The sequence below is a fragment of the Phoenix dactylifera genome, chromosome 8 (assembly GCF_009389715.1).
Source record: "Phoenix dactylifera cultivar Barhee BC4 chromosome 8, palm_55x_up_171113_PBpolish2nd_filt_p, whole genome shotgun sequence".
NCBI lineage: Eukaryota > Viridiplantae > Streptophyta > Magnoliopsida > Arecales > Arecaceae > Phoenix > Phoenix dactylifera.
The window spans coordinates 24,253,032-24,271,983 of record NC_052399.1 but is presented as its reverse complement, the minus strand read 5'-3'; the positions used below and the strand labels follow the sequence as shown (position 1 = coordinate 24,271,983).

Below are 18,952 nucleotides of genomic sequence, written 5' to 3'. Positions count from 1 at the left end.
CCCTCAGCAGCGCCATGGTGGTCGTAGGCTTGTTCCATGCCACTCGTACCTGAAAGATCCCACCACGGAAGCGGGAGTCCCAGTTTCCGCGTCGCCAGCCCAACGGTGAGATGAATCCGGTGGAAACCGGAAGGGGAGGAAAGAGGAAGTGCGGCGAATCGGGAACGACGGGATGCGGTGGAAGAAGAGGTGGGAGAGGTCGTGCCTCCCGATGCGGCGGCCCTACAGCGAGGAAGAAGAGGAGCCCGTAGACACCGGGCGGCGAATCCTCTTAAAACCTTCTGAAGGAAGGTGTGCATTATGGGAGGAAGGTCGGCCGGCCAGGCGACCCAAAACGACGCCGGACGAAAGATTCATTATTTTTACATTTTTTTATTTGTTTTTTATTTTTTTATAGCACAAAGGTAATTAAATCAATGAAGCAAAATTAAGATCTCATTGGAATGATTTTTTGAGCCTGGGCAAATAATTTTGGTACGTTTGATTCATCATAAAAAAAAAAAAAAAAGGTTATTCTAGATTGGTTTATATTTGGTTGAATATAAATAATATCTATTATATTTTTAATAAAAAGTAGTTTTGGAGATAAAAAAACATTTTAATTTTTAATCGATGGAAAAATAGTCTTTTCATATTTTTTATATTTTTTTATAAAATATATGAATATTATTTTTTTTATTTTTTTTGAAAATTTTAATCAAGCAAGAAGTTTTTTTTATTTTTTATTGACTATATTTTTTCTCTTCTTTTCATCGGACAAACGAGTCTTTAATGATCTATTTGTAAGATTTGAGTACTTGTTGTTGCTAAGTACGGCTAGGATTGTTATTTATATATAAATTTTTTTTAAAAAACGACACTCTTTTTATCAAACGTCTGGAATCATCTCAAGAGTTAAAAGTAAAATGTGTTACCATCCATAAAAGAAAAAGTTTTGAGCCGCTGTGATTGCGTTGCCTGTCAAGAAGATGAAGATCGTCTCACATTTCTTAGTTACAACAATTCATTGATTTATATGAAAAATTCAATGTAAACTCCACCCATAGTTATAGCATTGATTTTAGCAGGCCATAGAGCATGAACGGGAACACATTCATGAAAATCATCGATTTTCTTCGCATGCATGGCATGCGAAGCATGTAACTCATTAGAGAGATGAAACACTTGGTGGATGATTCTGATCCTACCACTAAAAATATATAGAATATGTCTTCTCTGCGCCCTACTTTTTGTTCTATATACTTCTCTTAGTTATACATGTTAAATCATATTAGAGAATAGAGTTGGAGGAGTAAACCTTCAACCTAGTGACCTGGATTCTATTTAACAGTGCAAGCTCAAGGAGCAAATGTAGGATAAGCCTCGTAAAGCAGGCAACTAACACTTAAAAATTCATTTAGACAATTACATCCAACAAAAAGGAATATAAATAGATCATAGTAACAAGCTTAGTAGCATTCATAATGACAACAGATCGTGTAGCTAAATCTAAATCTATCCTGATAATAACAATGGGTAGAGAAAGAGAGAGAGAGGTAACCGATTCCATTGTTGGAGATCTTAACTCCTATTCCTGTTGTTGGAACCTAATTTTCTAAGCTAAATAAGGCCCATGGCAAGCCAGGAGCATTAAGGTCACCAAAGCCATGAGGGTACCAAAAGATGGAATGATCCATGAGACTGCCGCGCTTGGACGTGGGGATAGTGAAGGGGCAGCAATGGATGGTGACGAGTGCTGGCCCTTCACTTCAATCATCAATCTCTGGCCCTTTTTGCAGTGGTCGAGATCACCGCTCGCAAAGTAGTAGAATTCAGGTTTGTCGAGAAGAAAAACAGTGTGTCCATCCTTAAACATCGAACCATGACCGGTCTCATTGCAATGGTAGTAGCCTCTTTTATCCACTTTGACAACAGAATCGTTCTTGTACTCGAACACTGGATGTAGAAAGAGAAGTCATGTTGTTATGAAGTAAACAAAAGAATCCAAGTAAAAGATAAGGTGAATTCCATGAGACCATTTATCGTTACTTCGTCTGTGTGCATGTGTGTGTAACAGTTAAGATGTTAGCATGTTGATAAGATTTTCATAAAAATCTCAATTTTATGCAGATAAAGCAACCAAAACAGTTGTGTCATAACAGTTCACTAGATCAATGATTACCATCTTTGTAACATTATGAGCATTTCAGTCCATTTTTACTAGGGGGAACATTATTCATGTGCTAAAGAGAAGCACTCTGAAGAGTATGAAACTGAAGAACCAATGGCTAGAAGAATGGCAAAGCACTGACCTATTGAGTCTCCGACATGGAATGTGAACTTGCTTGCCCAGATCTTATATACGTCGGTGTTGTTCGCATCGGGCAGATGCCAGCCCTCGGCGTCGCCAACATTGTATTGATTTGAGGCTCCGGCGAGGAAGTTCACGGTGGCCATGGTGATGATGATGCACAAAAAGCGGATGGATGAAGCCATCTCTTCTTGAATTCCTTTGGTCGAGGGATGAAAAGCTCCAGCCTTGTGAGGGAACGAAAGTGAGGGATTTGAGAGAGAGAGAGAGAGAAAGAGGAAAAGAAAAAAAGAGGTTATACGTGGTAGGAAGTAACCGTTACGGTGTAGTTTCAGTCGCCGTGCAAGTGGAGAACGTGGTGTCAGTTAAAATGGTTTCAGGAACGGTTATAAACGGACGAGATAGTGCGGTCAAGGAGAATATGGATTGAGGGATTTTCTGTGAATCGAACAAAAATTTTTTGTTTGTTTTAAAGTTTTTTTTGCATGCATTTTCTTCTAAAAATTTAAATTTATCTAAATATCCTCTTAAAAATTTTATTTATTTCTATACCCTTATAAAATACTGTTTTTGTATAAATACCCCTAATATAACGATCTTCACCGTCAATAAAAATCATATTTATTTTGATTAAAAGGAAATATAATTTCGAAATTACTTTTTTTCCGATCGCGATTATCTTATAAATATTTTTTTTGTACACCGTTAATTTTTTTAATGACATTAGATGGTATGGGTACATATATAAAAACAAGTGTAAAATAGCAAAACAAGTATTTTACTAGAGTATACATGCAAATATCAATTTTGAAAAGGTATTCATGCAAAATTCGCGATATTTAAGAAGTTATTCATGAAAAAACTCTTGTTTTAATTGATTTTTTTCTTCCTTGATGAATCAATAGATGTACTTGAAATTTTATGAAGGGCACTTCTCTTTTGATATTTTATGAACTTGTACTCCTATAGATGGCTCTCTCTAAAAGAGCAAGTGCTTATGTGAAGTCTCCAGCCATGTTACGTGGCCACCACAATTCCTAAGCAAGCCAAGTTCATCTAAATATGCGAACCAAGCTGAGGCCCGCCCCAATGATAAGGCTGCTCTGTTACAATCTGGAGGTTACTAAAATAGCCACTCTACAACAATGTAGGAGTCTTGTATAATGGACTGTTATTTTTTTTTTTTATGTCATCCAATATGAAACAAGAAGAAGAGGAGTTTTGCCAATGATGCACTTGGTTTAAATAACTCAAGCATCCAGTGATCATAAAGCTTGAGCAGCCATTGACGTACAACATACAAGAGCAATTATATTAAACCTAAATTCTATCCAGAACCTTGTTTACGCGAGAGGTGCAGAAGTTAAATCGGCCTGTTAGAAACAAGAATTTTAAAAAGGGGGATAAAAAAAATAAAAAGCAAATCGGGTTACTGCTTTTACTTGAGTTTGGAAGCTCTCCGATTCCACCAAGCACCAACCTACAAATCCGACAGAAAATTCTGTTAAACCTAAATCAAATCAGGAAGTGGCAATTATGAAACTAACCAATGACTCGGGCTACTACTCTTCCGATGCTTAAAATTTCGTCCAAAGTAATAACCCATAAAAATGTAGAAAAATAGGGAAGAGTTACTTAAGACTGCACTGTTGCTTCCTCCCAAGACATTGTTTGCCCCATCCAAACCTATAACAAGAGTCAATACCCCTTCTTCAATATGATCAACAAACTCAAGCCAAAACAAAGCAAAAGCAACAGAAACTTTAGATGACTCTCTACAGCTTAATGAAAGGAATTTGATCTCAGGAAAAGGGGGAAAAGAGAAAAAAAAGAAAAGGAAAATGCATGATTAATTTCTAAATATATGCACAGAAATTTTAGCCTAAAGTAGACCTCCTTGCAAGAGATATGCAGGCCCTTTCTTCCCGACAAGAAAATGTAGTCCATTCCTCATTCACTTTGCGTTAAGATTTTATATCTTCCTAAATGAATGATTACAAGCATACCAACCTCATCGATCAATCTTACATTTTCTCATGATTTAGAAACCCAAGGCCACACAAAGATCCAATTTATCCATGTCTGGAGATAGCTTAAAGCACTGCCAGATAATTTGATCGATCTGCAGGCTAACATCACTGACAAACTGTACAATTTCAAACCAAGTATCGGCCCATAAAAGATTTGTAAAGCGCCTATTTTGAATGTTTTCCTTCAAATAATCATATCGTTGAACCATAGAAGTCTTGAGGAAGAGTAATCTTAAAAAAGGAGACCACAATCCTATAAGAGAAAAGGAGATCACAAGTTGAGTAACTGAAAGTTACCGATTTACAAAGTACAATCTCCCACTCTGGCTACATAGCATTAAAAGAATTTATGCATACAGAGGTTTTCTTTTAAATAATAATAACAAAATGAGACTGGCAGATCAGCTACTCATCCACAAGCCTTGGCCTTTATCACTTGAGAATGGGAAAAGTACTTGATTCAATTCAGTATGCATATACTTGATGAGAAATTGATGAAACACCTGAGAATGCAGTTCTAATTCTAGCAATCAGACTAGAAGAGTAACCAGGAGGAGGAAGCAAGCTCAAAGGACAACTCTAGCATGTTTGGCTAGCAGAAATTGTTTGAAAAGCAAATAAGAAGCTAAGTTCAGGATAAATGGAGCAGATATTATCTGAGTTCTCTCTCAGAACCAGCCTGTTTTGTCAGCACAGAAGGGTAACAACAGTTCACGCAAAAAAAGAAAAAATGGAGAGACAGGGGAAGGGTGTGCTGGATATCCATCCTACACAATCAAAGGTGTTGAAGGCTAAACAGGATAAAGCAGGAAAAAGGCTCAAATGATTTTACCAACTTGTACCAAAGAGATGTCTCAAAGTCATCTTGATGACTGCCTTCAATGTTCTGCAAAACAAGATGCTATTTGATCCCTCACATTAGTATATCAGAATCAATTTGCTGAAGATTTGGAAAAAGCTGCTTCAAAGTAGTAAAATAATTTGGAGAGCTAGCCTGCAAAACAAGGTGAACCAGGAGAATGCATTTTAATACCAGTGCCTTGAATTGAATCAAACATCCAGATAATTATGGATTCATGATGGTCATAACAGTAATTAATACAACTACGAATTCAAAAATTCCATGGCCTGCATACATCTTCAACAAATATTTTGATTGTAAATAACAGTTCTCATGTCAATAGGAACTTTCCTGGAGTTCCCTGAAATCTTAAACAACTTCATGGCAGCTTTACATAAAACATGAGAGAATTTGTCCCTAACTGCGCATCAACCATTCCTACTTTTAGCATCAAGTAGGTACCAAAGCAAGTGATATCTGTGGGGTTCCATACACTGTTTTGTTCCATACAAGTTGCATGGTAATCATGTTGCAGCATCCAAGAACTGAGCTCAGAAGCACCAGACTAAAACTAGCCTGGAAGCTATGGAAAGGGGTTAATGGGATAAAACTAAAAAACTCTTGTTTGGAACGCTCATGTGCGGAAAAACTCCAAATTCATGTCTCATTCTAGCCTAGGGAGGCAGAGATGGAAATAGGCCCAGTATGTTCAGTTATTTCTTATCTGCTATTGGTGTCCTTTTCACTTTTTCATTTCTAAGTAATCATGGAGCTTTCAACTTTTTTTCCAACTTACTCCTTTCCTTTCTTTTGTCATATTTCTTCTCTCACCATTGCCTTAAAAATCTGATATATGAGACATGCACATACGGAACACCAATAGAAAGCGCAGGGTGACTCAAAGAACATATTTCTTGGCACCCCTCTCCTAAGCATAAGCACTTGGGGAGTAGAATCCAAGTTCAAATCAGAAAGGTGGCACTCCCAGCAAATTCCTCATACATGCCATAATTTTGAAGGACATTTGAGAACTCTAACAGTCAACTTGATGCTAAAGATCAACTCATCTATATTACTAGGCAACAATATTGTTACATACCTGGTTAAGACTTAAGCCTAATGCATCTCTAATACCTAGGTATTTTTGGTGTATTGGTCAGGGTCATAACATTTGGTATCAGAGTCAGTGCCATGTCCAGAATTCGAGTCATGGAAGGGTGACCTATGGAAGGGGCAACCCGAGGGGTCTTTTTTTTTCTGCAGAAGAGGGGGGGGGGGGGGGGGGGGTTGAGCTGTGGGGCTAGAGTACAGCCAACATAAGGGCTACTTGATTATCTTAGAGTGAAAGCTGTAACATAGAAAAGAGAAACCTACCACCAGAGCAGCCAAAGACGTTAGTTGTGGAGCATGGCGGCCTGTTATGTACCTGGTTAAGACCCTAGGCCTAATGCACCTCTAATGTCTTGGCATTTTTCATGGAATGGCTAGGTTTGTAATAGATACCCTACCTCAACAAGTTATTGACTAGTAATGAGGTCGCACAATGAAGACTGCAACTGACTTTTTGACAGAAACCAACCTGGTCTGTAACAGGTCAGGCCTGAATTCACATCATGCTCCCCTGAACAAATGAACTGCCCAACCAATATGTCACAATCTCAGGTAAGGTGCATCTGTTCACATATGTTGGATGGATAGAAGCTAGAAACTTCACTACGGCGTAGAAAGAGACAAGAATGTCAAGAAATTTTCAAAGGAAAAAAAACCCTCCATACTAGTCAATCACCTTAATGGAAAATCAATATCAAGAAAATTCAATGTGCCTAAAAGAACAATGACGGTTCCAGGTAAAGTGAAAAGAACCATACACAGGGATTATGCTCCAGATATATGGTTGTAAGCTTCTCCCTTGAACCAGACACAGGTACTTCTATGCCCTCCAATGATGCTATTTGGTTGTCATTAAGCCATAAGTCTTCTAAGCTGCATATTGCAATGATGAATGCAATGAGAGACAAGTGACAATTAATGAAATATTAGGGAAAAGAGCATTACCAAACCTTGTCAAGTTCTCAATATCATTGATAGCAGTAAGTTTGTTTGATGAAACATCCAAGATACGCAAATTTACTAAGGTGGCTAAACCTTCCATTTTCTGAATTCCATTGTGGCTCAGATACAGTTCTTCTAGTGCTATACATTCCTTCAAAGAAGTAAGATAAAATCATTATTTAATAAAGAGCAAAATCGTGAAAGCAACAAAGAGCATAGACTAAAAAATTTCATACTTGAAACCCTGTCATGGATGTCAATCGGTTGCTCTGCAAACTTATTTTTCTGATACACTTCAGACCACACAAGTTCACCATCCTGATACGATTTCTTCCCAGCCACAACTCTTGCAAATTTTTCAATGTCTGCAAGTTCTCCATTACCTGAAATGAAATTCAAACTGATAAGTAAAAAAAAATAAGTTTAGTTACAATTTAGAGTTTAGTGTGGGTTTCACTACAGAATGAAGTAACAAAAATCATGGCAAGGCTTCAAAAAGCTTTGTCATAACCAAGGTCAAGCATGCCTTTTCCATTAGTCAAATGCCTTTGGAGAAGCCGTATAGGTAATAACTTACCCGCAATCTGTTTGAACCAAGTTCAAGAATTCGGAGTGCATCCAAGTGCTCGAGTTCCTCCATCTTGGTCACTTCATTCTTTGAAACATAAAGTTCTTCTAGTGTGTTTGAGATCTTGGACAAACCATTCAATGAAGATATCTCATTGAATGAGACATCAAATACAAGGAGAGTCTTGAAAATGCTAACATCAGGTATTTCTCTGAGCTTGTTGTCCCTGAGTACCAGTTCCTGCAGAATAGAACATTTTACAGGTAATAAAATACAGCAGTAATAACTTGCATTCTCAACGTGCGAAAACCCAATAATTTTATAGTGTACTCCATGTGCAAAAGAGGTGATCAGTCTTCTCAAGTTGTCCTAGCAATACTCAAGACAGGAGTTTGCTGCCAGAACTTCAGGACCTTGTAAGCTTCTGCTACTTAATGTTTCCTTTGCTTGCTCTAATTCATAAATGCTTTGCAACTTTTGGTTTTAATGAAAGACTCTCCATGATGAATAATTTACGGATGCATGCATTGCTACTATCATAAGTTACAATTATAAAATTTTTAATCAAAGTATATAAGAAATTTATGCTTTCCGTATGTTTTATCATTATAAAAGTTGGACACTTTTTCACCTACTGCTATGTCATTGCCACATATTTATCCTATTTTTCATTAGTTGCGATATTTACAAGAAGGTACATCATAAAACTGATATTTCAAAAAAAGATCCATGCGTGAATCCATACAAGTCCTTCATTTCAATATAACTTCAAAGTTAAGCAAATGAAAATAGCGACAAGCTATTCGTCGCCATGCAAGCTAACCTTCCCAACTTGCAGTTTCAGACTGGTTTACGAAAATGATTGTCTGGACCAAACACTACAGAAGAGATATATCTTAAGACTAACTAGTATTTGCAAGCACTTAGTTCCTTCCCTGCTACTTGTAACAGCCATATGAACATTAACAAACTTATTGATTAATTCTGAGCTCTGAGCGGCATAACACCATGCTAAGAATCATCATTTTTTTCAAGGTTAAGAATGTCATAGAGTCAATCAACTTAACAATGTTGTCCAGGCCATGGAGATTGTAACATGTGGTTGTTAATTTGCAAACCTTTTCCCCAGATTTTATTAATGGCCTTAGGTCAACGGTGCTTACATCAGGATCAGAAAGGAAATTGAGCACACAAATCCAAACTATCGAATTGAGATTGTCATCAGTGTGATGAATGATAGGGATAACAATAGCATAATTCAGGTTGAAATTTACATTGGCTTGCATTAAAATCATAGTTGAAATCCGCAACCGGACACAGTTTAAGATCACTCTCACGTTTGGGTCTTGAGTGCTAAAAATAATAAGGCGGTGAATTCAACGAATATGCGACAATATGGTTACTAAAGTATGAACAATAAAGTAACTACAGCTACCTGTCACGACAAAATAACCGATCGGTCCTCTTTTGTTGTTTCTGGCTAATTAAAAATAAATAAATAAATCTTTTCATAACAAAATCACAAGAGAATGCAGATTTTTTTTCAGGAATATCAAAAAGAGAACATGACTCTTTTTTTGTTGTTGGGTGGGGGCGGTGCTTACACGTAATCCAGAGATGGTATTCCACTGGGAGATGGGCGCGACGCCCTCATCATCAAAGAGGTTTTGGCGCAAGGAAAGCTTCCTGAGATGCGAGAGGAGACCGATCCGCGGGTCCAACTTGGTGAGCCTATTGGCCGTAAGATCCAACTCTACGAGGCTCTCCGGGATATCGACCTCGCCGAGATCGTGAAGCTGGAAGCTCGTCAGATCGAGGCAGCTGAGCTCCGACTCGTCCTCCACCCTCCCTTCCCCTCCGTTCCCGTCTTCCTCCATCGCGCGTTGCGGCAGTAGGGAGACCAAGAACCGGATCCAAACCCTCAATTGACAAGAAAACGAAAGGGAGGGGATAGTTATAAGGCGAAGAATAAAAGAAACCTCACTTTCTATTTCGGGATTTGTATAATAAAAATAAGTTCTCCGGGGGGTTCCGTGAATCGCTGGCGGGAGCAGAGAGACGACGACGGGGTGCTAAACGAAAGAAACGCACCGAGGGAGGACTACCAAAAGGAAAAGGAGAAGCGCGGCCCGAGAGGCGACGATGGGCGACTCTTTCCACCGGCCGGAGAAACGATATGTGAACCGGGTCCACTGGACCAGTACAAACCCCCTCATTTCAGCTCCAGTAAAGGCGGAGGGTTAGGGGGCGATAATTCCACCCAAGTTGTCCGGGTTCGAAACGCACGGGCGTCGATTAAATTAGGGGACCGGATGCCCCACGCTCGGCTGGCTTGTTGGCGGTTATGCTTTCCTTCCACTTGTACCAAGGTGGCACTGGGGTGACGTACCCACACGTGAGGCGGTGAACCCAGTGGGGTGAGCCCACGGGTCGGGGAAGGCACGCGAAACCTGCGACCTGTATCGAACATTCTCTAGTGAAAGGGGGGCTCAGTAATGGGGCTGCTACGCGGGTGGGCTGGTCCCTCCCCCTCCCCTCCTATTTTTGATAAAAAAAAAAAAAGACGGAGGGTAACGTGGCGAGCGAGTACTGGACTGGAGTTATGGTTCCAATCCGCCGGTCGGGGCAACCCAATTCGCGCACAACAAAAGGAAATGTCTCAAACCCGCTGAAGACGGGATTTAAACCCAATCTGCCGCAATCAGCAAATGACCTCACCAGCTCATCAGCTCGGATGTTGTTCAACATTTGCATTTGATGGTGCTCGATACGTACAATCAGAGGGTATTGATGAATTTGATCATATGAGAAAGAACTGATGGCTGTGATTTTATAAGTCTGTTATATTAAATTAGCGGGCATGTAAACATCTTTTTAAGATGGATGATTGACTTCGGATCAAGCTGTACACCGAGGCTCGCCTAGTTTGCATTGTGGTAATCAGGAAGAGATTTACACGTACATCGATAGAGTGTCAACTAGTGTACATGGTAAATAGAGATATCAACTACACCGATATCTCCTTTCGCCCTGGATTTTGAACAATTTTCCACTCACAGAGTCACAGACTAATAAAAAGAGGATAGTTCGCAATTTTAGAAGTATTCAGTCCATACTCCAGATTTCAGATCATGATGAAGGATGGAGGCCTATATACCATGGCTCAACAAGTGAACATTATAACACTACACAGATGAGAACTACCGTTGCATCACTCTAGGTGCCAAGCAAAATAGAAATATCAACTCACCCAGATCTCCTTTTGTTTTTCCACTCAAAAGTACACCCAGATTTGAACTATTTTTCGAACAACTATATTTTAACAAAATGAAGGATATCTGCAATTTTATAAGCATTGGCTACAGATCATACATCAGATTTTATTGGTGTTGGAACCAAAACAGACTCTATAGGGTGCAACCATAGTTATATAGATTAATGCTCTGGCGAAACATTTTAATAATTCTGATGATACATAACAGACAGAAGAAATATGATGGTACAAAATTCTTGATGCATCTCCAGCGGCAGCAACTGATCTGAAACTGGCAACAGAAGTTCACTCATCTGATGATCGAACACAGCAAGAGATGAAACTGTCCAAATTTGAGTGGGTATTGGTTGAGCTGCCTATTTCTGCAAGCTTGTAGGCAGAGAACTATGATTTAATCTGAGATAGAACTGATCAGACAGTTCAAAAGCAAAGCTCTCATATGTCCTGATTTATATGCTGAACATCAAGTCCACAACTTTGGACACAACCGACTTCGTAGGGGAAGCAATGGCTCTTGTACGGTGCTCGCTATCATTGGTGGTGGTGATGCTGCCATTCTGTAGGTGATAAGGACGAGAGGGAGGACCTGACAAGCCCCTGGCAGCAGAGCTCATCCCAGCTGTAGACTGTGAGGGCAAGGAAACCATGAAGCCCCCATGATAGTTGCTGTTTAGACTCTCATTCAGATACTGGCGCTGCTGAGGATCCATGGCCTTCACCCCAATAATGAGAATGCTATTTAACTGCACACCGTTCTTTGCAATAGCCTTTTGGGCATCATATCGGCTCTGCAAAATACACAACAAAACAAGGCAAAGAGTGTCAGTCTGGAAATTCTTGCTACCTGCAGCATTTATCTTTATGAAAGCCCCTTGGATTTTTGACATCAAAAAAGCAGAATACAAAATAAAAAGGTTTAGATGACATTACATGTTATAGGAACTCTATATGATCACTGTCTATAGAAGCATGCAACCAGCAATGTTGCATGATTCCCGCACATATGGTGCATATCTAGCAAAATAGTGTAAAAGGCACTAATGATAAGACAACCATCTGATCAGAATCGAGTGGAACAGCCTGTAAGTATTTTACACCTCCTATTGCTCCTCTGCAACTGTGTTCCTGGCACAGGTGGACCTTGTCTCTTAGACTATTTGACATCTTATATTTTTTTTCAGTTAACTAGCTTGAACAGGACCAGATATATCATCAAAACAATTCAGAGAAAGCTCCAATATTTCGTTATAATGAAAGACTGTGTCATGGGAACAATGGACAAGTCTCCAACCGGTTCATTAAAAGATCAAGGTAGCACTCTCCTGACTCAAGTCAACAAAAGCTATATATGAAATCAGCTATAAGCAGAACGTGTCAACAAAGGCTATATACGAACTCAGCTATAAGCAGTCTTCTTCTCCCCCTTTTTATTTGTGTGTGTGTGAGAGAGAGAGAAAGGGAGGGAGCTTTCATCAAAAAGAGAAAGGAAGAAAAGGAGACCTTGGTGCATAACCTCATAATACTCATGATGATGGAACAGGGGCAGCCCAATACATTTGGGGGCCTAAGGCGAATCTAATGAATGAGGCTTTTTTTTTAATAATAAAAATTTTTAATAAGTCTAAAATACTTAAAAAATGATATGGAAATAGATAGCTATCAAGTACACTATTTCAACAAAGATACATGAATCTAACAAAGATAGACAAGAAGCCTTTTTAATTTAATAAAATTTTTGAATGGAAGCACAGAAAAGTAATTATCCTAAAAGAAAGACCATGAAACTGATTAAATAACTGAGATAATGCTTGGCAATACTGTTTACCATGTCAAGCAAGAGCAGAATAGGAAAAGGTCATCCCATGGCACTTCATGGTCATGGTAAAGAAAAGAATTTGTCCAGAAAGGAACCTCTCTATAAGAGAAAGTAGGGGCATTATGGGAAATTCACTCCATCTAATTAATAAAAGTCCCATCCCACCATCTCCCCTTCAAGTGAGTACCCAAGCAGCAACTGCAACATCACAGCACAGCAGCCATTCAACCCCCTCCCTCCTTTTCTCTCTCTACCACCCAAGAGGGGAGAAGAAACCGAGAGGAGAAAATTAAAAGAATCTCCACCCTCCAAGTCCATTTCCAATCCCCCTTTCTTCCTGATGGCCTAGCTGGATCAGGAGTAATGTGAGGGAAGGAAAACCAAGACCAAAACCAAAAAAGAGAAGGGATGAAAGATAAGAGTGGCTTCAGGCATGTGTGAAGCCAACCAAATCCCTCCCCTCTCTCTCTCTCTCTCCACCCAAAACAAAACTACTGTCCCCAACTTCCCAAATTGCTCCTCTGCAGGCCAGGAAACTCTCCACCTCCCTTCCATCAAGGGGGAAGACTCGGAGCCAGCTCCTGTTCCCGTTTTATATGGGGTCTTTGCTTCCTTTTGGTCACGGTCAGACGCAAGGAACTTCTCTCTCTCTCTCTCTCTCTCTCTCTCTCTCTCAATCTCTTTGCTCCCTTCGCCTTCCCAGAGGCCTTCCATTGGCCTGAGGCCTTAGGCGACCGAGGCCGCCTCGGTCGCCTAAGGCTCGGGCCGGCCCTGTGATGGAATACTCTTGAACCAGGTAGGTAGGAGCATTTGAGAAGTCTATAATATAGCAGGCTTGAATATGATATGTATTTACTTATTCCAATTGTTCTCATATATAGGCAGCAAATGAACTAACCTGTTCGTCAACAGCTCAGGCCCAGCTAGTTAACCAGCTCTTCCACATTGTTTCAGAAAATGAGGGGGAGAAAAACCATAGACCCAGGCTTGACTTAAGAATCAGCTCATTCGAGTACCTTATGAGCTATGTTTGAGCAGTTACAGCTGAGCTTGACTAGGGCCCAAGCCAAACATGACATCCTGTTGACATGGCTGAACTAAACCTACAGTCAGGCTCAGCTTGCTTGCAGACATACTGACGTTATATAAACTTTTTCATTCTTCCAAACTCTTCACCTCAGTGATATAAGAGAACACTTTGACAGAGTACTCAGTTACATGAGTGCTGATTCATGAAAAGTACTTTGAATTTGTTATATGTGTTGCAGTTAGCTAGTCACTATGGATTAATTTTCAAGGATATAGATATGTAGAGTAAGCAACTTTTATCATTTCTAGGCTGTTGTCAGTAGTTCCTTAAATCACCATATTTTTGTGAACTTGGAAGGTTTATGTTGGTTTATGTAAATAAAAATTTAAGTTTACTGTATGTTGGATGGGATTCAATTTGAGGAAACCAAGAAATCACAGAGAACATGCAGTATAAAATTTCAACTCACGATAACATTTTCATATTTCATGGCTCTTCTTCTTCCACTCATAATATAATCTCCCTTTAATTTACTATATTTCTTTTACAATCTAACCATCCTTGAAACGTCTTAATTTGGGTTTCTATCATTTTTCAGTTCTATATGCAACAGAAAAACAGATCTCCATAAAAAACTCAAAGTGCAACCCTTATTTATAATTATAATTATATATGATATACTACTACCAGAAATAAAGAATACCTGATACAAAATATGCATCCAGTTAGCAACCCTTGGACCAGGTATGTGTTTCAATATTGCTCCGCATTTCTCGAATTCTCGCAATACCAGGTTTGTATCACCAGGTGAAAATCTGTATAGAAAGAATAAAGAGCGGTTTACGCTTACAGTACAAATTAACTAAATCAACTTACATTGTATGTCATGTAAGAAAGAATTTTAAATAAATGTTAAGAGGATAACAAGACATGAAGAAGATACCAACAAGACAAGACAACAAACTAAAGTGTATCAAAACATGGAGGACCTAAAAGAAGGATGCAAGTAAGCTTCTCAACTGATATATCTATCACTTTGTGTTCTTCAAGACACAATTATTTTATATATAACTCCTACATATTAAATGCAACACTCCACCAAACTATGATAATACATCAAAACACATAAAAACAACTGAACAACTAACTTTCAGATGAAGTTACTGCAAGAACACCACAAGCAACAGTAAAAGGTATAAATACAAAATTATAGTAGCACGAATATTATAATCACTCAGCTAAAACATGATGGCATGTCTAATACCACGTCTAACCCCCCCCCCCCCACCTGGTTCATTGATAGAGGACCAAGGCCCCATAAATTCCAACATATGATCCTAAAATGAAAATGGGATAGTCCTAAATCAAATAGTATTAAGTTCAAATAAACAGCCATGTATCCAGTGATACCCATAGGTTGCTAAATAAGGATGGCAAAAATTATAGAAGAAACACACTTAACAAGAAACAACAAAAACCTTCAAACATTCAATTCAAATGATTGAAGAGGATTTGAAAAGAAGGCAAGACTAGCAAGGTGTTATAACTAGATATATCATCGATGCAGATATAAAAAGTAATGAGAAAAGGATAGTACAGCTATTTATTAAAATCTTCAAAAGGAAAAAAACAATTGGAGAAGAATGTTATGCTTGGAAAAGGGGAGGAGGTGGCAATGCACCATCCAAACCAAATATCATGATATAAACTTATCTCCCACCATATAAGTTACATAGGAGGGGGTAAGGACCTAAATTGTAAAAGAGAATATCTATGTAAGAATTTGGCTTTATGCCAACAAGGGTGACTATAGATGTTGTTTCAATAATAGGCATTCAGTCTAAACATTTAGAAAGAAAGTATCGGCATATGATCATTATTAACTGGGAGAAAGCACACATGTACTGCAAAAAGAAAGCTAGTGAGCATTAAGCATTGAGGAAGTAATGTGCCCAAAAGAGTTCAGTTGGAATCATTATGAAATCTTTGACAAGCAGTTGCCATCATCAGATGTAATTATCAGGACAAAATAAGTTATAGATGGCAATTAGATTACAGCAACCTTGGCCATTTGTCACTTTAAAATGATGATTGATGTTTGCGAAAGTTATTTGCACATGACTAAGTGAATTGTTTATAGGACACCAGAGTCTTAAGACAGATTTATGGTGGAAATCTTTAAAATTAAGAGCATAAATATCTGTAAAATTGGAGTGAAGCATAAAGACTATTCAATCAGAATTGATGGTTAGAGAGATACGAGGTTTGATAATTTGGTTACCATCACAAATTAGTTCAACAATATAAATAGGGGAACGGGCAAAAACTTAGGGTGCTGTGTGATCAATATGTGGCTTTCATGCTTAAAGAGGAAAATCTAAAAGACAACAATACAGGTGGAAACGTGAAATAATTCTTAATACTGAGCTATTAAGAAGGTTCAAGCACATAGAATGAGTGTTGAAATGATGAGAAACTTGAGCTCAATGTGTAGTAAAATAACTATAAGGAATAGTGCATGAAATAAGTACATTAAAAGAAGCAACGGAGTTGCACCAATTGAGATCAAAGACAAGTTACACTGACTAAGATGGCATAGATGCCTGGAGTAAAGATACATGCAAGTCGTGGTGGGTGGAGTTGTAGAATTTGTGATACAACTTCCCAAAAGAGGTTATGATTAAGGAAAATTTAAATGAATGATGTGAAAATTGATCTGGAGTTGACTATCTCAGGGGAGGATGCTGCTCTACTTCCGATGAAGCATATAGACATGCCATATGAAATCACCTGGGATAATGCTTGTTTGCGATGGTTATAAATCAATAGAAGCATTATATTATTTTGATATCTTCACATTCAACATCGCATAGATATGGATGTAAATGATCCTCCAGTATAAGTTCTATCAGAACAATTTGATCCATTCATGTCAACACGGTTCGTGTTGCCTATGTTAGAGAGTGAGATCAAAATGATGGAAATGTTTTTGGATTTCATTCATTTGAACTTTCAAATTCAAGCAGAAGATTCAAATCAGAGATACACTTAAACGAATGTAATGACGGATCTTATAGCTTTGTTTAAGATACAGCGGCATTCAAAGAAATTCCTTCATAAAGATCCAAATGAAAAAACATACTCAGGCAGACAAGAGTGACAGGCTTATACCCTTATTCAAGCTGTAGGTGGCATAAGCAGAAATCCCCTCACCTTCATGAAACAAAATGAAAACCCTTCACGATGCGATCTTAGATAGAATCACCCCAAGACTCAGGTAAAAATATCATTTTTCCAACATTATATAAAGCATTAGTTAAATCTAGACATCAAGCAACCTAGACTAAAGCTATCATTATGCCGATCAGGTTGTAAGATCACCTAAGGTTCGAAAATTAAACCTTGTTCTTGTTTGCTTTTTCATGAGATTCATCAGAGGGTCCTCTATGATGATTTACTGTGATCAAAGATAAAAAAAACTAATATACTACGATTCTAAGGGAGTAGGCAATCCTGCCAATTGACCGACACGTCTTCTTGGACAGTAGCTCGACAAAGCAATTTAAGAGCTGGATTTAGAAACACACCACCATCACAATTAGAACAAGATGTTTCAACCCTAATTAATGGCGTGTAAATCCACGATTTGTTCAAAAAAACAGACCCACATACTATGACTAGCAAGATTTCATATAATTTAAAATCCAAGAGGTTCACAAAATACAAACTTTAAGAATGTACAGACCGCAACAGCGGGTAATCAAGGCATCTGGGAGACAATATGGGTCGTACTGATATCAATCTCTAGCAAAAGAATCACTAAAATTTACAGAGAGAAGCATATACGCCCAAATTTAAAATTTTGTTGCGGAAATAACATATAGCAAAAGAAGGTAAGTATAAAGAACCACGACAGAATTAGCCATACCCGTAAACCGTCACCCACTCTTCCTCATCACGCCCTCCAACGGGCAAGTTATTCCTCTGCAACTCTGGCCTCGCCACCTCCCTTGGCGGCGGCAGGGTGATCAACGGCCCCGGATGGATCACACCATCAACCGGCGAGCCCTTCCCCTTGTCATCGAGCTCCCCACCACCGCCGCCCTTGGCAGGAGACCGCCAGCTCGAGCTCCCAGGGCTCTGCTGCTGAAAAACGTGCAACCCCCCACCGACCGCCCCCGAATTGCTCGCCTCGGCCCGGTTCTTGAGAGGGGAAGGGGAGGAGAGGTAGCCGAGGGCGGGGGGCGGGGTTCGGGCTTCTATCTTGAGCTCCGGGGAGGCAGGGAGGTCGGCGAGGCCGGGCTCTGGGGAGAAATTGACACGGTCCTCGAGGGTGAAGACAGGGGGCGGCGGGGGGTCGGAAGAGCCGAAATTCTCCCGCCAGAGGGCGGAGACGGCAGCGGCCTGACCGGGCGTCGCGAAGCGTCCGCCGGCGGCGCCGCCGCGGTGTGTGGAGACGGGGGAGGCGAGGTCTCGGAAGAAGAGGGATTGCCTCTCGGTTTTAGGGCTTCTCTGAAGCGTGGTCCTCATTCTCTGAGGAACGATCGGAGGAGCGATCTCTACGAAAGGAGGAAGAAGTGAAGAACCCTTAAACCCTAGAGCGAGCGAGAGCAGACTAAAAACGGGAAATTTGTAGAGATTTAAACCACGTTATACTCACCTAATTGTACAAGCTAGCTTCGTTGTAACGCCGTTACGGGATGCACGAATCTAGTAATTATTAACATTTTATAGGGCTTGTATGTAAAAATTGTTTGAACTATTATCGGCAGGTGATTTGACGAAAACTTTTGAAGTAACTTACTACTTAATTACAGAAAACCCCTCAAACCGCTACTGTCACGGGGCCACAAGCTCGTAACTCACATGGCTCGTACGTGAATTTATCTGTTAATACGTTCTAAGGGGGCTATGTGGAAAAAATGTTCATAATTAGTTTGAAGTAATAATCAGCAATTCGCCGACATTGCCTTGACTCATTAAAACTATTTTTGCATATAACCTTTTCCGTTGATAAATTTATAATGCTTTTAAAAATAAATAGAAGGGTC

The 18,952-nt window shown here is 39.4% G+C and overlaps 3 protein-coding genes across 9 annotated transcripts; all 3 read right to left on the bottom strand.

Annotated features, from left to right (window-relative positions):
• Positions 1-1,349: 1,349 nt before the first annotated feature.
• On the bottom strand, positions 1,350-2,954 carry LOC103708504 (mavicyanin-like). Of its 3 annotated transcripts, none has more exons than XM_039129694.1 (3): positions 2,613-2,954; positions 2,292-2,517; positions 1,350-1,935 (listed from the first exon to the last, which is right to left on the bottom strand). In XM_039129694.1, exons 2-3 carry the CDS (start codon positions 2,473-2,475, stop codon positions 1,595-1,597), a joined length of 525 nt encoding a protein of 174 aa, XP_038985622.1. In that variant the 5' UTR covers positions 2,476-2,517; positions 2,613-2,954; the 3' UTR covers positions 1,350-1,594. The 3 variants fall into 3 exon arrangements, with proteins under 3 accessions (XP_038985622.1, XP_038985621.1, XP_008791687.2); XM_039129693.1 differs by having other exon boundaries at positions 2,607-2,953; XM_008793465.3 differs by having other exon boundaries at positions 2,292-2,954.
• A 169-nt stretch (positions 2,955-3,123) lies between these two features.
• LOC103708490 (protein phosphatase 1 regulatory inhibitor subunit PPP1R7 homolog) lies at positions 3,124-10,002 on the bottom strand. Of its 5 annotated transcripts, XR_005513104.1 has the most exons (8): positions 9,386-10,000; positions 7,791-8,021; positions 7,450-7,596; positions 7,222-7,364; positions 7,030-7,144; positions 5,153-5,314; positions 3,926-3,976; positions 3,124-3,770 (listed from the first exon to the last, which is right to left on the bottom strand). XR_005513104.1 is itself a non-coding variant. In XM_008793435.4 (6 exons), exons 1-6 carry the CDS (start codon positions 9,656-9,658, stop codon positions 5,234-5,236), a joined length of 990 nt encoding a protein of 329 aa, XP_008791657.2. In that variant the 5' UTR covers positions 9,659-10,000; the 3' UTR covers positions 4,472-5,233. The 5 variants fall into 5 exon arrangements, 2 of the variants coding, with proteins under 2 accessions (XP_008791657.2, XP_026661486.2); XR_005513105.1 differs by lacking the exon at positions 3,926-3,976 and having other exon boundaries at positions 3,125-3,770; XR_604310.4 differs by lacking the exon at positions 3,124-3,770 and having other exon boundaries at positions 3,819-3,976.
• A 1,096-nt stretch (positions 10,003-11,098) lies between these two features.
• LOC103708481 (nuclear pore complex protein NUP35) lies at positions 11,099-18,526 on the bottom strand. Its single transcript, XM_008793424.3, has 3 exons — positions 17,830-18,526; positions 14,605-14,716; positions 11,099-11,843 (listed from the first exon to the last, which is right to left on the bottom strand). The coding sequence occupies exons 1-3, from the start codon at positions 18,429-18,431 to the stop codon at positions 11,505-11,507; spliced, it is 1,053 nt and encodes a 350-aa protein (XP_008791646.2). The 5' UTR covers positions 18,432-18,526; the 3' UTR covers positions 11,099-11,504.
• Positions 18,527-18,952: the final 426 nt, after the last annotated feature.

Excerpts from the sequence above, each read along its gene's own strand:
- LOC103708504 (XM_008793465.3), bottom strand. The coding sequence starts at position 2,475 with ATGGCTTCATCCATCCGCTTTTTGTGCATCATCATCACCATGGCCACC. Across the intron at positions 1,936-2,291 it reads CCATGTCGGAGACTCAATAG|TGTTCGAGTACAAGAACGAT; the intron begins GTCAGTGCTTTG and ends TTCTACATCCAG.
- LOC103708490 (XM_008793435.4), bottom strand. The coding sequence starts at position 9,658 with ATGGAGGAAGACGGGAACGGAGGGGAAGGGAGGGTGGAGGACGAGTCG. Across the intron at positions 8,022-9,385 it reads ATACCATCTCTGGATTACGT|GAACTGGTACTCAGGGACAA; the intron begins GTAAGCACCGCC and ends TCTATTCTGCAG. Across the intron at positions 7,597-7,790 it reads TTGGTTCAAACAGATTGCGG|GTAATGGAGAACTTGCAGAC; the intron begins GTAAGTTATTAC and ends ATTTCATTTCAG.
- LOC103708481 (XM_008793424.3), bottom strand. The coding sequence starts at position 18,431 with ATGAGGACCACGCTTCAGAGAAGCCCTAAAACCGAGAGGCAATCCCTC. Across the intron at positions 14,717-17,829 it reads GAGTGGGTGACGGTTTACGG|ATTTTCACCTGGTGATACAA; the intron begins GTATGGCTAATT and ends CTTTCTATACAG. Across the intron at positions 11,844-14,604 it reads GGATGCATATTTTGTATCAG|AGCCGATATGATGCCCAAAA; the intron begins GTATTCTTTATT and ends TGTATTTTGCAG.